This window comes from Pollicipes pollicipes, unplaced genomic scaffold, assembly GCF_011947565.3.
Source record: "Pollicipes pollicipes isolate AB1234 unplaced genomic scaffold, Ppol_2.1 Scaffold_4881;HRSCAF=5763_pilon_pilon_pilon, whole genome shotgun sequence".
NCBI lineage: Eukaryota > Metazoa > Arthropoda > Thecostraca > Pollicipedomorpha > Pollicipedidae > Pollicipes > Pollicipes pollicipes.
The window spans coordinates 31,847,156-31,863,764 of NW_023596576.1; the positions used below are offsets into that span (position 1 = coordinate 31,847,156).

At 48.9% G+C, this 16,609-nt stretch overlaps 1 protein-coding gene across 1 annotated transcript; it reads right to left on the bottom strand.

The window, feature by feature from the left end:
- LOC119100255 (pro-resilin-like) lies at positions 1-6,512 on the bottom strand. The gene is made up of 3 exons (XM_037223361.1): positions 6,061-6,512; positions 236-403; positions 1-19 (listed from the first exon to the last, which is right to left on the bottom strand). The coding sequence occupies exons 1-3, from the start codon at positions 6,510-6,512 to the stop codon at positions 1-3; spliced, it is 639 nt and encodes a 212-aa protein (XP_037079256.1).
- Between the last annotated feature and the right edge of the window lie 10,097 nt (positions 6,513-16,609).

Sequence of the window (16,609 nt, forward strand, 5' to 3'; positions counted from 1 at the left end):
CTAGTAGCCGTAGCTGGAGCTGGGCGTGGCAGGGGCGTCGTCAGCCGACTCCGGGAACGGGGAGCCCAGAAGGACGGCGTCCCGGCGCGGGGACGTCAGGCCGGCGCCCAGTCGAGATGACCGTGGGCCCAGCGGGCGGCGGGGCACGAGAGGTCCTGGCAGACGGCCGGCCGCCCCGAGCGCCGCCGGGCCGCCCGGCTCGCCCGGCAGAGGGAACACCGCCTCGCCTTCGTACGTGACCTGAGCCTGGTAGCCGCTGTCACCCTCCACCCGGTACGTGACGATCTGGGTGCGGCCGTCGGGCAGCAGCACACGGTACTCGCCCTGCGTCACGATGCCGTCACTCTCCTCGGCGTGGCCGTAGTTGTTGCCGTAGTCGGGTTCGTCCACGGCCCAGCTGAAGCTGTAGGGCACGCCCGGCCCGTCCAGCAGACCGTCCGGCCGCAGCTGCGGCGGGTTGCCCTGGTTCTCGATCAGTGCGCCCCGCCGTCCTCCCAATCGTCCTCCCAAAGGTCCTCCAATGGGTCCTCCCAGAGGACCGCTCAGACGGCCGGCGTAGCGAGCGCTGCCAAGGCCGACACGACCCCGGAGGCCAAGCGGGCCGAGCGGACCCGGGTTGACTATATCGACGTCGTCCAGCGGCGGCGGAGCCCCGTAAGAGTCACCCTCGGGGATGGGAGTGGCCATCGCCGTCGCCAGCAGTGCGCATACGCTCAGAAAACACCTCATGACTGTATGTAAGACCGCCTGTTGCAGTCGGGCTGTGACCTGTGAACTGATGTCTGAAACCGGCGCCGGGCCGTTTTATACTGTGCGAGCGGGCCGTGGGAGCCGCGCCTGCGGGGATAGGTGTCAGATGCAGCGTGACCGCCAGGGCCGCCTCCGGCTCCCATCGGCGCAAGGTTATGGCCACTTTTGAAGGCCATTCTCCCACACAGCCAACAGAGTTGAAACGTCCCACACCGCCAGGATAACACTCGGGTCAAGACCTTGCTATTTCAGTTATTTTGCTCGCCGGTGCTGCAAAGCACTGATGCCGTTCTGCTAGTGCCTCTCAATTTATTCTAGTTGTCACCTTGCATATTGTCAAATCGTTGTCCTGCTTTCTAGCAGGTTCCAACGCACAAAGGGGCCTGTGCGATACGACTCACTGGTTGGGTAAACTCACGGGTGCTCATATGTAATGGGTAACAGGTACAGCGTTGTGAATAGACTTGAGGACAATTTCAGATCTGGGTACGGGCAGATGGGTTACAGAACAAATTGAACAAGGGTGTTTCAACGAATGCTACTTTGCCGAGTGTGAAAACCCGAAAAAATGAAATGCTTATTGACGACATGCCTTTTGCACCGCACCATTGTCAAAATGCTATGATAAGAACAAACCCAGGAGAACAAAGCCGCTGCAAAGTTGGTAACAGGATGCCACTGTGCCGCAATGTGATTTAGGCGAATGAAAAGCAGGTGAAGGAAAAATCCCGTAAGTGTCAATATTTGTATTTGTATTTATATTTGTATATGTTTTGAAACGCACATTCGACGCAGCATGGCTTTTTGGCTTGGTGTGACGTAATACATGGAACGTGGGTCAAGTGGATAACGGTTCCGAATAGCACAAGGCACGTACTCGGTCATTCATGGTAATAAAATCTGAGTAATCGGTCACCTAACCGGTACCTAGCTGTCCTCGTATCATGTGGTTTCTAACCTAAATCCTAAAACGCACGAGGTCAATTATTCGGGTAACGATTTAATAATAATAATTTGTAAAATCAGTAAATGCGGTCACGATCAAGCAAGTAAACCCCCGCCCTCGGACCTGATCGGAGGAGTCGCTAACCGACCACAAAGTTGGTCAGGTGTCAGCTGCCACGGGCTCAGCTTTCTTCCGATCTTCTGAGACGGGTGAGGCTGTTGTACAAGTGCCTATCCTTACTGAAAACCGTTAAAGCTGTCGTAGAGTATTGTTGTCCGGAAATGACTCTTGCTGCGAAGTTTATAAGCTTCTTCAGCCGGCATACTTCAACACTGTTGCTTGCTCTGCAAACGGTGATACACTATCGATCAGTGATAATACGGGTCTCTCGAGTATCGCAACCACAACAGACTGTGGTAGGCTGTGATTGCTATGATTGAGACCCCGAGGGTTCCTATACATCGCCGCACAACGTCCTCAAATGTGCCGAGAATATCATGCGCTGGTCAAGCATGGCGGTCAGACTCCGCACAGCGGGAGAACCAGTGGCAGTGGCTTCCATAAATTAAATGCCCATTTTAGGAAGCCCGTTGAATACTTGGATAAAACCCAAGAGCTATAGGCTGAGTTTTCTGTGCATTAATCTTCATCCCGTTTTTGCCACACTACTGAGAGAGATGTGCACCATTTTGTTTCATGTGGTTAGCAAGAGAACCCATGCCACCGGGCTTCCGAGATACAATAACCTGGCTAGCACTTTGCTCATTGTATTCGGCTGCATGCAAGCATATGTAAGTGGCATAAATCGATCACATCAAGGTTCCCAGACCTGAAACTAGGAAGGTGCCGATAGGGTACAGTAGCGACCGGGAAACTACATGCTCGTCAGATAACGTGTGGGCACGAACATACTGATAGTAGCTTGCTAGGTAGCTTTTAAACAAGCGTTCCGTCTTCACTGTAAGGCCGAAGATTGCAGAGAAGGCATCGAAAAATTCGAACATCGAAACATAACATCCAAAAATTCAGACAAATCCAGCGGACAGAGCATTATCACTTCACCGATATAAAAACTTTGTCACTAGTAGAGAGAAACGCAGTATCAGTTGAGTGATTTGATCAAAATCATGTTGATTTGACGAGAACAGGTGGTGCGTTGCGAAGTAATAAAAGAGCTTTTCATACACAGTGCGTTCGGTTATCTTCGCACTGGCAGGCAAGACACAGATATGCAGGTAGTTACAATTTTCGGCAGACGTGGGAAACTTTTGAATAGGAGGAGTGCGTCGTGCTTACTGGATTGAGTTTCCATGAACTGGGTACGCAGTGAGAGGTAATGATAACAGTGGAAGGAGAGAGATAGAGAGAGCAAGACAGAGAGAGCCAGAGAGTGACAGAGAGAGGCAGAGAGAGAGAGGGAAAGAGGGAGAGAGAGAGAGAGAGAGAGAGAGAGAGAGGGAGAGAGAGAGAGGGAGAGAGAGAGAGAGAGAGAGAGAGAGAGAGAGAGAGAGAGAGGAGAGAGAGAGAGAGAGAGAGAGAGAGAGAGAGAGAGAGAGAGAGAGAGAGAGAGATCAAGTTTCACAAACTGAACGCAAAGTACATGGGCATCACACGAAGTGCTGCTGCGCATTCTTGCCACAACGCGGCGCAAGTGGTCTGACACAATCGGGGACACCTGGGAGCCCTCTGTGGTGACCTGCGGCAGGCGCGCGGGCAGATCCGGTCCGGTTGTGCCCGCTTGACGGGCGGTGTTAGGTCCCACCTCAACGAAGCGTTCAGTGTATCAGCGTCGGCATTGGGAGTCAATCTGGCAGGCCGCCTGGATGCGACGATGTAGTTCACACTGCGCTACATGGCGCTGGGTCCTGCCTGTCGCAGCCGACGGTCGAGCTCCTCCCGTGTATGGCGGCAAATCGAGGGCTCCTCGCCACATGGCGCTGGGTCCTGCCTGTCGCGGTGAACGGTCGAGCTCCTCCCGTGTATGACGGCAAATCGGGGACTGAACGTGTCTGTTCAAGAGCTTGTGACTCTCGCGGCCACAATCACGGAGCGCTGGTCATCGCTGCGCCATGATGTTCTGAGTGGCGTCCGTGGTGGGCGGTGTAGCTGGGTTACGCACTTTGAGTTTGTTTCACTGGGTCTTAAATATCTAAGATCAAGTGGGTTACCAGAAGTAAATAATCTTCTGCTTACCCGGGTGGTTACTGGTGAACTCTGGGCTTCAGTCCACTTCTTTTACCTATCGGTTTGCCTCAGCTGTGTTCAGTTTTGACCAGCAGCTGACCGTTTGGGTGCGCGGCTTGGGTCTAAAGTCAGGTAGAGGCAGCATTTGCATTTGATTAGTTGTGCGGTAAAATGCTTCACAGATTGAATCAATTTACGGATTGTAGATCAGTTCACGGGCTGAATTGAACCGGATCATAGATTTACATCAAAACATGGATTGGGACGGGACCGCATTTTCAAATTGGTAATCTAACATCTTCAAAGACAACGTCCGAGAGTGAAAATAATCATATTTCAATAGTGCTAAAAGGTCTGGATTTAGTGCGTGGTTCCAGGATACAATGGGCGCCACGATATGGTAGGATATATATATATATATATATATATATATATATATATATATATATATATATATAAGTGGTTCCAGGATGCAACGCCAGCAATCAAATTCAAGACGACGACGCACGCGATCAAAACTCGTTCTAAATCAAAGCTTGAACAGTTTGAAATGACGTTAGAATATAAATCCGTTTTATTTGCCTCCTCGTCATTATTGCTCTGTCCTGCATTCTCGCAACGCTGCGATTATCTGGGCAGACAAAATGGCTACATGTCAACAGGCAACACGCTATAAGCTACAGGTTGCATGCTACATGCTAAACTCTGCAGGCTACAGGCTACAGGCTACATACTACAGGCTGCACGCACCAGCTACGAGTGAGCCCTGGCGGGGGCCTCTTCCTGGCACTGTAGGGGCCCGTCCTAGCACTGAGCACTTAACCTGTGTAGTGGACTCGGTGCGGGCTATGCCCCGGCCGATGCTCCCCCAGGTGCAGGTGGTTCTGCAACATCATTTTACACTCTCCTTAACCGCAAACTCCTGAACTGGCTATTGCTTGCCGAAAGGGATCTAATGTAAACCATGTCAGGTAAATCAGTGCGCTCATTCCCGCTGTCTTGAGTGTTCAACCAAGAAAAGTTTCAGACTCACAGAAGTGCTCACATACCAATCGCGAGCAGCTGGAGTAACAAGTGTTCAAAGATAAAATTAAAGACCAACTGCTGAAACCTACATGCCGGCCGCAACACTAAACGGCGGCAAATCGCGCATCAAGAGCGCCATGTACGATGCACACCATCCAAACTCGTGTTAAGCCAGAGCATGAATAGTTTCGATGGTTTTAGAACCGGAAGATTATTCGGTTTTGTTCGCATACTTTCCTCATTGCTTTTCCACTCTCTCCTTCATTCCATGGTGCTTGAATTGGTCACTGTTGTATTATATATTATATAACATATTTCAATTGGTACTTGGCGTGGTCTTACAAGCGGGAAGGGTCCTATCTAAGCCAAACAGAACAGTCCACCAAGTCCCGTCCTCTTTCATGAAGTGTCCAATTAAGAAAAACTACTGTCGGCCGCAAACCAACACGCACATACTAGTTGAAGACGCCAGTTGGTGGCGCCGATGCCAATCAGTTGGTGCCTCAAACTCTTGGAAAATACTTGTTTGTTTTGAATCGGCGGGTTCAAGTGTTGTGCAGTCACCGACATCTGGTTCCATTTTCATCAGCTTTAGTTCAATCAAGAGGTGGTGAAATTCACAGACGATCGATTCTAGCAGGTTTGCTGCAAGAATATCTTCAGAATATCGCACATCTCACACTAAAAATAGCCAGCAATTCCGTTTTGCAATGTATTTGCAATGATTGCAAGGTGCAAGCAAATAGAGCATACTTTCGTCCTACAATACACAAGCACGCACACGTCTAAATAGCATTGCACTTTATAACTTACATTCATGGCAGCGTGTCTCACTCAGGTAGCACGTGTACACGCTCGTTTTTCAGAGTCGAATCACGCGCTGCTCTCATTCGTTGCAGTCTCCAGACGTGGCTGCATGCTAGTAGCCGTAGCTGGAGCTGGGCGTGGCAGGGACGTCGTCAGCCAACTCCGGGAACGGGGAGCCCAGAAGGACGGCGTCCCGACGCGGGGACGTCAGGCCGGCGCCCAGTCGAGATGACCGTGGGCCCAGCGGGCGGCGGGGCACGAGAGGTCCTGGCAGACGGCCGGCCGTCCCGAGCGCCGCCGGGCCGCCCGGCTCGCCCGGCAGAGGGAACACCGCCTCGCCTTCGTACGTGACCTGAGCCTGGTAGCCGCTGTCACCCTCCACCCGGTACGTGACGATCTGGGTGCGGCCGTCGGGCAGCAGCACGCGGTACTCGCCCTGCGTCACGATGCCGTCACTCTCCTCGGCGTGGCCGTAGTTGTTGCCGTAGTCGGGTTCGTCCACGGCCCAGTTGAAGCTGTAGGGCACGCCCGGCCCGTCCAGCAGACCGTCCGGCCGCAGCTGCGGTGGGTTGCCCTGGTTCTCGATCAGTGCGCCCCGCCGTCCTCCCAGTCGTCCTCCCAAAGGTCCTCCAATGGGTCCTCCCAGAGGACCGCCCAGACGGCCGGCGTAGCGAGCTCGGCTAAGGCCGACACGACCCCGGAGGCCAAGCGGGCCGAGCGGACCCGGGTTGACTATATCGACGTCGTCCAGCGGCGGCGGAGCCCCGTACGAGCCGCCCTCGGGGTTGGGAGCGGCCATTGCCGTCGCCAACAGTGCGCAGACGCTCAGAAAACACCTCATGACTGTCAGACCGCCTGTTGCAGTCGAGCTGTGACCTGTGAACTGATGTCTGAAGCCGGCGCCGGGCCGTTTTATACTGTGCGAGCGGGCCGTGTGAGCCGCGCCTGCGGGAATGCAGCGTGACCGCCAGGGCCGCCTCTGCCTGTCAGTGGTGCACGATTATGACTCCTGTCGGCACCGATCCTCCCACACCGTGAGGAGACGCGCCGGGAACAATCCACATGTCAGCCCGTGAGGTATAACCACTGGTGGTCGCCAGTGGCGTGAAGCACTGGTCACTCCTCGCTCGACCCGCCCCTATATGTGTCCTCTTGCGTCTGCTTTTTTATGTTGCTCAGCTGCTCGAGTATTGCGACAGATGGCGTGAGCTTCTTTTGCGAGTCTGAAGTTTTTCTTTCCCCTATTTCTCAAGTACACGCGAGAATGTTATAGGTAGGGACAAAATAATGTATTTTCATGCGTAAAGTGCACCGTCTTTCCAACGTGTAATGTTCGAGACTGGCAAATGACGATATTGACTGCATCCTTTTCGCTTGCCGGCGTTGCTAAATGTCTTGTCTGACGCTCTCAGGGTGTCCGGGCCAGTGTCAAGGTGTTGAGAGTGGCAATAATGTCAGGCTCTGATAGCCCTGGTTTGAGTGCCTTTTGGTGATGGCACACTCCCCTTCAATATGCTGCTCGTTTGTCTTTATCCTCCATGGTGGCTAAGATCTGGAACCAGTCCTCACTAAAGACGCAGCTGTTTAACCTGCCAACCCACCAGCATTTGACTCGCAAACACCCGCGGGCTCTTGGCCTGGTTGTGGGCCAGACTTGGTGGGCTTGGCGTGTCAGGTGTCAGCAAGCAAAATCATGCATTATCACTATCCCCTGGCGTTAAAACTTTCTAAAAACCGGAGTGTGATCCTAAACACATTGGAATTTTGAAAAATCATGCTCGCACTTTTTCAGCTACAGCACCAGTGACATGCTGACCCATAGCAGATTTGACACACCACCAAACCAGGTTGCGCACATTTAATACCTTTAGGCAAACAAACTCACCCTGAAACTTAAGAGTGAAAAACACGCTGAAAACTCAAGAGTGAAAAACTTGCTGAATAACTCAAGAATGAAAACCCACATTTTCTCAATTTCAACGAGCAGTAGTTAGATGCACCATCGATATAAAGACAGCTACACACTGCACTCGGCTGCTGCTGTGAGGGTGAGGTTCACTTAAGCTTTCTTGTTCCATATGCGAACCATACCTGCCAAATTGCATTTGATATCAATGATCAATGAAATGAACGGAATTTGTGTGCTTTCCAATGCTTCAGCCTCATTTACTTGTCAATATAGCCATCAGTTGTCGAAACTGAAAAAGTTGCCCTAGCGTCTGTCTATCTATGCGTAAAGAACATGCAATTTACATCCATGATAATAGGGCTCTCCATGGGATACATTTCATCTGTATTACGGCTGTTTTCCGTTTTTAACATATAGTTATCATTCAGAGTTTGCTCTGTCTGCAATTCCATCTCTTCCAACATATGTGTCTGTGTAAGATGTATGTGAAAAAGTCATCTCAACATGTTGCATCACACAGGAACATTCATAAGAATCAAAAGTTGCAATCAGCAAGATTTGTAAGATATGAAAAGTTTATTTTCAGAAAGTCCCTAGATAATTTATGGTAGGAATTGTATTGCAGCAATTGGCAATATCTCACGTTTTTTAAGCATTGCTTACTGCCAATGAAATCATTGGAGAGGCAAATGTTTGGGAGCAAAAAAGTTTTGTATATTTCATTACGCACAGTATCACACGCTTCGGTGCGGTGATGGTTGTGGGATGTAACATCGATGGTGGTTAACGAGAAACATGGGTCATTTCAAAGCCTCCATGTGGTATCTACTCCGTGTTGTTTCTCGATCTATCTTTTCAAGGACAGCGAGCACCATATACGAGACTGCCTCTGGTTCATGAATATAGGTCACGGCAGTACGCTGATTGTAACGTATTCGAATGGCGTTCGTGTTTATGTGCAGCGTAATGAGATGACGAGACTTCCCATGATCTGAAACAATTAGCATTCTCTTATTCTGTCGGTACAAATCTATCACGCAATGTTAGAAGACATAGCCTGTGGTTTTATGTCATATAGAAGGATGGGATTTCTTATCCATTTTGGTGATATGCAAACCTAAATTATGCACTCTCCCTTCTCATTTGTAGCTGAAAACTGGCATTACAAAACCTAATATTTACTTTGGTGCAGTAGAAATTCATTGTCCAATTACTGTGAGCACTGCTTTCAAAATATTATTGCTGCTGTTAGCCTTACAATGTTGAGCATTAGATAACACTGACGCGACGTTTTATGCATACGTTGAAGGGAATGTTCCATATTTAAAGATACTAAAGCAAGCATCAGATATGATGAAATAAGGCTCGCTCATATAACTTTTGGTATACTTTTAAGTGGAAAGGCTGCTCAAGACAACACAATTTATCCGTGTAGTTAATATGCTCCTCATCACGCCATTGTTTGATTACGTCATAGTACCTTGCACAACATTGCTTGAAAGCCAAGTGACGGCCGCTGTATCTGGAAATCGTGCTCCCGAACGACGGGTAAGAACGACTCGTCAATTATATTTGTGTTAGCTTTGATCACCGCATGGCTAATATAATGCCATATCGAATGATATTGTTTTGGCGTTGTGGATTTCTGGGTGGCCTTGAAACACTCCCGGAAGTAGTCTGGAAAACTTCGCGGGCGTGGAGCTCAGAAGCTAGAAGGGTTTTTGTGTTAGGAAGGTCAGAGATGTGAACTGCACCGAATGATCCTCAAAATGGCTGCCTCAGTTCGAAACCTCACACAAATGTGGAACACGCCATTTGGTGTATAGTTCTAAAATTAAGGAGAAATGACAAAATGCAGATTTTAATAGCTTGCACTCGGCGCTGACAGCTCAGGACCTAGATGGGCTAAAGTCTTAAGAAGGGCACGGTTGTGAACAACACCAAAAGGTCTGAAGATGGCTATTTCTGTTCAAAACCCCATATGACTGTGGAATTCCCTTTAAGTCGAAAGATCAAGCAAGAACTAAGATCCGTTCTGATCCCAAGCCAACGGAACCAGCAAGAACCAAGATCCAGCCTGACATTTTATTGAAAGATCCAGCAGGAACTAACATTCAGCCTCGAACATCTAGAGGTCCAGCAGGAACCAAGATAAAGCTCAGGATTAAGCTGAGATATGCAAGAACCAATCTCTGGTATGGAGTGATGCCAAAGCATGCAGCAAGAACAGAATCTTACCCGTGGGCGAACCAGCGACTTGAAAATAGTACGAAACTTCGTCAGCAGATGTCTCTGAAATTATATCTTCCGCCAAACGGTAGTAGCTGAATCTCGCTTTATAAAACTTAAATCTTATCACTTACTGAAATCATTTATCAGAATTTTTTGACGTCTTTTCACCAAGACAACGTTTTAAGTCATTCGAAAGCACATGCTCCGGTCATTCGTTGATTTCAAAGAACATTCACTTCATATATCAGAGTTTAGGTATAGGCCATAAAAGGACTAAAACGCCCAGAATGGAAATGTATGCCAGATTGAGCGCGTCCATTGCCTTGTTCAATGATGACGTAGGATTGACATTTGCAACGCCTACCAAAAAAGGGACCTTGCATAGACTCACAAGAAGCTGCATGTTTCCGCATTGACGATGGCTGAAAATGTCGTTGTGGAGGCGAGTAAGCGACTATAAAATGCTCATGAAAAGTTGCCGATTGTTTCATCGTTAATGGCTAACCCACATGTTATCGCCAAGTACTAGTATGATAACGTTCGCTACTTGTTGGCCACTTGGCCGCCTCGATTTTACCAGCCTTGTCACCAGCCATTTTTATAAAAACACAAGCGTGTGACAGTTTTTTGTGAATGCCAAAAGACAACCTGATTGAGCATGATTGCTTTTGATTATTTGAAAACAATGGCTTCCCATGGTACAGTGAGGCAAAATGTTATCTAGCCTCACCTTCGGCAGACCCCTGTTCTGGGTTTGGACGCATCCTCTATATTCAGGAGGCCCATTTCTGGACCAGGAGACCCTTGTCACCCGTCAGATGGCCGCGGTTTTGGATCAGGACGCCCTGTTTCATGACGGCGAGACCCTTTGACTAGATTTGGAGGCCTCCTTTGTACATTGTAGGCATACTGTTTTAAGCTGGGAAGCCTTTTTCTGAGGCAGTGCGTCCTGTTCTAGGTTAGTGAGGCCCTTTTCCGACTAATTAGAGCACCATCATTCTGGATTTTTAACTGTCAGGATTGATTTATTTGGATATGATATATAAAAGTTTGATGAGTGAGCACAGGCCGTCCGCGCCACTCCTCTTGAACACGACTCTGCGCAGGAAGCCCCCCCCCCCCCCCCCCCCCACCTTCCCCACTGTGAGGAGGCCCCATTTTGTTCAGGACGCCCCTCTGAAGAATCTTATCCCCCCTCAGTTAAAACCACCGCTGCATCCGCTGGTCGATGAGTGAGTATGAGAAATGTGGTTGAGTGAGTGAATTTTCGGCGTTTCGTCGTCACTAGGTGAGTGGGAAGGAAAAAAAATGAAAGAAAAAAGAAGTGCCATGCCAAATGCCTTGTGCCTGGTGTGTCGCCTGTTTTTTTTCTTCTTTTCTCCCCCCTTCTACCCCCACCTCCTTACCCCGGGTAGGCAGCAAACGCTGAAAATCTGTGCATCCAACCTCACTTCTGATCCTGACTCATCTTCCAGTCTACAAGTCCTCAACAGTAAATAGGGGTGTGCGATTGGGGCTGAAAGGCCACCTCACTATTCTCAGACACAATGTCCTGCAATGATGTGGAGATCCGATAACTCCGTCGCATCAGCGTTGCCTTTAAAGCGCAGCATTAAGCTACCATGGATGAACTGATATTTTACGTTTTGGTTTTTGATTGCCTTGATTCAATCAATACGTGGTAAAACTCCGACTGTACATTCTGTCAGACTTGCCGCTAGAATGCTTTGAAAAATATTGTACAGTTCACACTCCACAACACATTTTAAAGATAATAAGCAATTCGTATTGCGTTGTATTTCCGACTCATGCAAACAGAGTATACTTTTGTTACACACATACATATACAGCACTGCAGCCTTTAACTTACAATCGAGGTCATTAAAGAGCCGCTCGCTGGACAGCGCGTGTACACGCTCGTTTTTCAGAGTCGAATCACGTGCTGCTCTCTTACGCCGTACGCTAAAGCGTCCATGCATGGCTGCGTGCTAGTAGCCGTAGCTGGAGCTGGGCGTGGCAGGGACGTCGTCAGGCGACTCCGGGAACGGGGAGCCCAGAAGGACGGCGTCCCGGCGCGGGTACGTCAGGCCGGCGCCCAGTCGGGATGACCGTGGGCCGAGGGGGCGGCGGGGCACGAGAGGGCCGAGCAGGCGGCCGGCAGCCCCGGGCGCCGCCGGGCCGCCCGGTTCGCCCGGCAGAGGGAACACCGCCTCGCCTTCGTACGTGACCTGAGCCTGGTAGCCGCTGTCACCCTCCACCCGGTACGTGACGATCTGGGTGCGGCCGTCGGGCAGCAGCACGCGGTACTCGCCCTGCGTCACGATGCCGTCACTCTCCTCGGCGTGGCCGTAGTTGTTGCCGTAGTCGGGTTCGTCCACAGCCCAGCTGAAGCTGTAGGGCACGCCCGGCCCGTCCAGCAGACCGTCCGGCCGCAGCTGCGGCGGGTTGCCCTGGTTTCCGATGAACGCACCCGGCCGTCTCCCTAGAGGGCCACCCAGTGGTCCTCTCAAAGGTCCTCCTATGGGTCCTCCCAGAGGACCGCCCAGACGGCCGGCGTAGCGAGCTCGGCCAAGACCGAGACGACCTCGGCCGCCAAGCGGGCCGAGCGGGCCTGGGTTGACTATATCGACGTCGTCCAGCGGCGGCGGAGCCCCGTAAGAATCGCCCTGGGGGGCGGGGGCGGCTGCTGCCGTCACCAGCAGTGCACAGACGCCTAGAGCACACCTCATGACTACCTTTGAGGCCACTTGCTGCACTTGGGCTGTGACCTGTGAACTGATGCCTGCAGCCGGCGGCGGGCCGTTTTATACTGTGCGAGCGGGCCGTGGGGCCCGCGCTCTCCGCCGCTGCTCGCCCGGCGCTGCGTGACCGCAGGCCGCCTCCGGCTCCCATCGGTTATGAGTATGCGGCGCACGGTTATGGCCCCCACTGGAACTGATCCTCTCACACTGTGAGCCGGTGTGCCGTGGATGCTCCATGGGTCAAGGTCGCGAGAAATTAAGAACGACGCCCGCCGGCGCCGCAGAACACTGATGACGTCTCCTTTGCATCAGCGCTGTCGCACGTTTTCACCAGAACATTGCGCCCGTGAAACACCCTGGTGCATGATGTGTCCATTGATAAATCGGTTGTTCTAAGCGTTTTAAATTTAGCTGGCAAATTTCCCGCCAGCAATTGTTCAAGCCTTGATTTTGTCGGCAAAAGAAATGTGTTTGAATGCTCAGTTTGCAAAAAAGCTGCTGCTTGCAACGACTGGTGGTCGATTAAGAGGAATGTTTCACATTTCAAGATAATGAAGCAAGCATGATATATGATGAGGCAAGCACGCTTATAGCTATTTGTATGTTTTCCAGCGGAAAAGGCCGCTCTTTGCAGCACATCCTGCCGTTATCGCTATATATAGATATAGATATAGATATAGGTATATATGTACATATATATATATATATATATATATATATATATATATATATATATATATATGTGTGTGTGTGTGTGTGTGTGTGTGTGTGTGTGTGTGTGTGTGTGTGTGTGTGTGTGTGTGTATATATATAATCAATCCTTGTACTCAGAAATCGCGCCCACGAACGTCAGATATATAGAAAGCTTCGGCAATTGTATTTTTGGCCTTGATTGTCGCATGGCTTATGGAATAGCAGGATTTAATGTATGTTATTATGAAGTCATGAATGCCTAGGCGAGTTTGAAATACTCTCCCCTTTCCTCCCCTACCTTTCTCCACTTTTCCTGGCGTGTAGCTCAGAAACTAGAGGAGTTTAGGTTTTAAGACAGGCAGGATTGTGAACAGCACCGAAATGTCTTCAAAATGGCTATTTCAGTTCAAAACTTCATACAAATAACGAACACTCTCTTTAAACAAAAGCAATATCGTCAGATGGCCAAATAGCTTAACTGAGTTTATAGAATTTGGAATGGTAGGACTGAAATTACCGCAAGTGACCTCCGAATAATTTTAAGAAGTGATCTCCGCAGACCGTAGCTTACTACAACTTACGTTCTGTGCTTTTGGGGAGTTGGTTAGTGAAATTTAGCCAACTTTGCAAAGGATATTATGTGGCCCTGGAAACCCGTGTAAGAAAGGATTAAAATGTGGATTAAGCTATTCATTCAATAGTCCGACGTTATTTCCGGATGACCCGTAATTTTTTCACCAACATCCGCATAGAACAGGATGGAAACCACCCTCGCTATTTCGACCCTAATTCATGCAGCGGTAGAAAGCCGATAGCCGTGGACCTAAGACATGCGATAGCGCCGGTTTTGACTCATTGGTTCACCACTTACTTACGTGTTGGTTGATGTAACGATTCCGGCATTCTTGGGGCAGGAAATTGCTTGGATCAGGGGATATTTGTGGAGCAAAGTAGGCAAACAGGCCTAAAAGTCGTTGCTTTTACCGTGTCTGGCCTTAACACTCGTTCGGGGGGGTCAATTTGTCTTCCCAAAAGATTTTATAGCGTTTCTCTTTTCGAACGGCGGGGTGTAGCAAATTAGACATAGCTGTACGTAATTTAACAACGATCTTTCGGTAAGAAAAAGATGTATCTTTTAGGGCCGCTGACCTATGGCAGGCCAAAGTAAAGCCGCTGCCGTCAGCGATGGTTATTTCCAGGGAATCGTTCAATCTGATGCTACAACCAAGCGTAAGACGAAGACATAAATATCTGAGGTAGTTTCTCAGGCAACAAAGCCATGAATTTAGAGTTTAAACAAATTCCATTAGCTTAGGGCTCTGTATGACGATTAAGCCGAGACCAAACTAATCATAATTTTTACTCGAGAGCCCGCAGTGTAGGGTAGTTTCTGGTCCTCATTTGAAATTTATGAACAACAGGGGCCTTACACACATGCTCCATGAACTTCTCAAAGTTCCGGAAAGGCGACTGACCTAACATGATCCAAGTCAACATTTTGTTTTATGGACATACAGCCCATCGTAACACCTGGCGCTTACTAAAAGGTCGGAGCAAAAGCAATTTCGTTGCTTTTATCGCCATGAGCTTTTGGAGGTCAAAGTTCACTGATCTTGAATGAAAACCAGTGCCGTTTTGCTAGGAACAGGTCATTTTGGCCTTCTAAAGGTCAAAAAAGGTTAGCAATAGTGACGTTTTACTTAGAACGGGCATCTAGACCCAAGGTGGTTGTATGAGGTGGTGTGTGCAGTTTGGACATCAATCTGGAGATTGGCCTTGTTGTTTGACGTTATTTGACCTCAAGGTTATGACTTAGGAGCTTCAAATTCTGACAGAAGTAAGTTCGCATGTAGGCAAGTCCATCCTGTAAACTTGGCGTTTCTAGCTCTCTTAAGGTTTTGAGATCTTAAGCGGTCAAATTCACCCCACCTAAGCGAAGGGCATCCAATTGACCACCAGTTGCGTATTAAAGAAAATCGAAAGAGTAGGAACTTCGAAGGGTCCGGTATTAAAGTCAAAGGAAAATAATGCACCGTGACAGAAACTGATTATATCAAGACGTTTATGCTATTAGCTTTTGAAATAGGTATCATTTCATCCAGCAAATGGGCCCGTTCAACTCGTCATGGTATTTCCCTTTTGGAAATGTGTCACTTATACTTGGCTGCGTGACATCATTACGTGATCTGTCGTGACCTGAAGTATATTTTGGTCGCCTTATTTCTAGCCGTGATAGCTTGATGCTACTTGTGTGCGTGTTGGACCAAAACAGACTTATGTCGGTTTCAGTACGCTGGGCTAACCTGTCAGGCAATTATTCCGCGCTATAGCTGTACACAACGAATATCGATCTGGGATACGGTGACGTCAAGGGGTCAAAGTTTTTGATTCTACGTGAAAAGCCGATACATTTTCTCCTGATTTTATTGTTTTACATTTGCAGCGTTTCTTAGGAAAATCAAAGGTTTATCTACGAGGGACAAGGCCATTGCTTCTGTTTTACCGGAGCATACATTATTATTTTTCCGTCAGTATGCGTAGGCAGACATGCCTTTTTAAACATGAATTGGCTTTCCAGAGCTCAAAGCTGGATATATTTTACCCCAGTTGAGTCAATTTTACAAGAAAATATCGACGTACGCACCCAAAAATGGATATCTTCACAAACAAATATATGCGATGGGGAGGACATCAAGAACAACATTGTCCATATCCAACGGACGCCACAATAGCAACCTTTCCAATTTCCAGTAGGTTCATAAATGATGACTGATTGCACTTGCCCGCGTCCAGGAACGACGCTTTGAATTTAACAGTAACACCGTTAGTGCAATGCTATGCAACACTTAATGTTGTATTTATGCTCTAAACGCCTTCAGAAAAGGTGTACACAGAGTGTCGACCAGCCTCGAAAACTTCATGCCACTTGACGAGTAAACGAACGACGCACAAGGCAAGCATTTTGCATTTGATATAAGACGAGTGCGCCATGGACGACTTTAGACAGCTGACGATGCATTTAAGCGTGATAAACAAATAAGAGCTCGTCCATGCGTCATGTAAAGGCCATTCTTAGACATGCGTCCCAGCTCCTTGAAAAGCTGACGACATAACCCAACCCGGCCGACATTTACCGACTTCCTTGCGCTGATTTCGTCATTTGATGCGTTTCTTTTGTGGTTTGCTGAAATCGTTGGGGTCGTTTGGTAATTGGTGTTTTCCTGTGGATTTCCTCGACCCCAACCACCGAATCAGTAAAGCGGAAATATACACACAGCAGAAATGTACATACGGCAGAAAGCATTGGTATTTTAAGTTGCC

What these genes read in the sequence shown, in the direction of transcription:
- LOC119100255 (XM_037223361.1), bottom strand. Translation starts at nt 6,512, where the DNA reads ATGGCCGCTCCCAACCCCGAGGGCGGCTCGTACGGGGCTCCGCCGCCG. An exon ending in GGCTACCAGGCTCAGGTCAC is followed by an intron (nt 404 to 6,060) that starts GTACGAAGGCGA and finishes CGTGCCCTACAG; the next exon opens with CTTCAGCTGGGCCGTGGACG.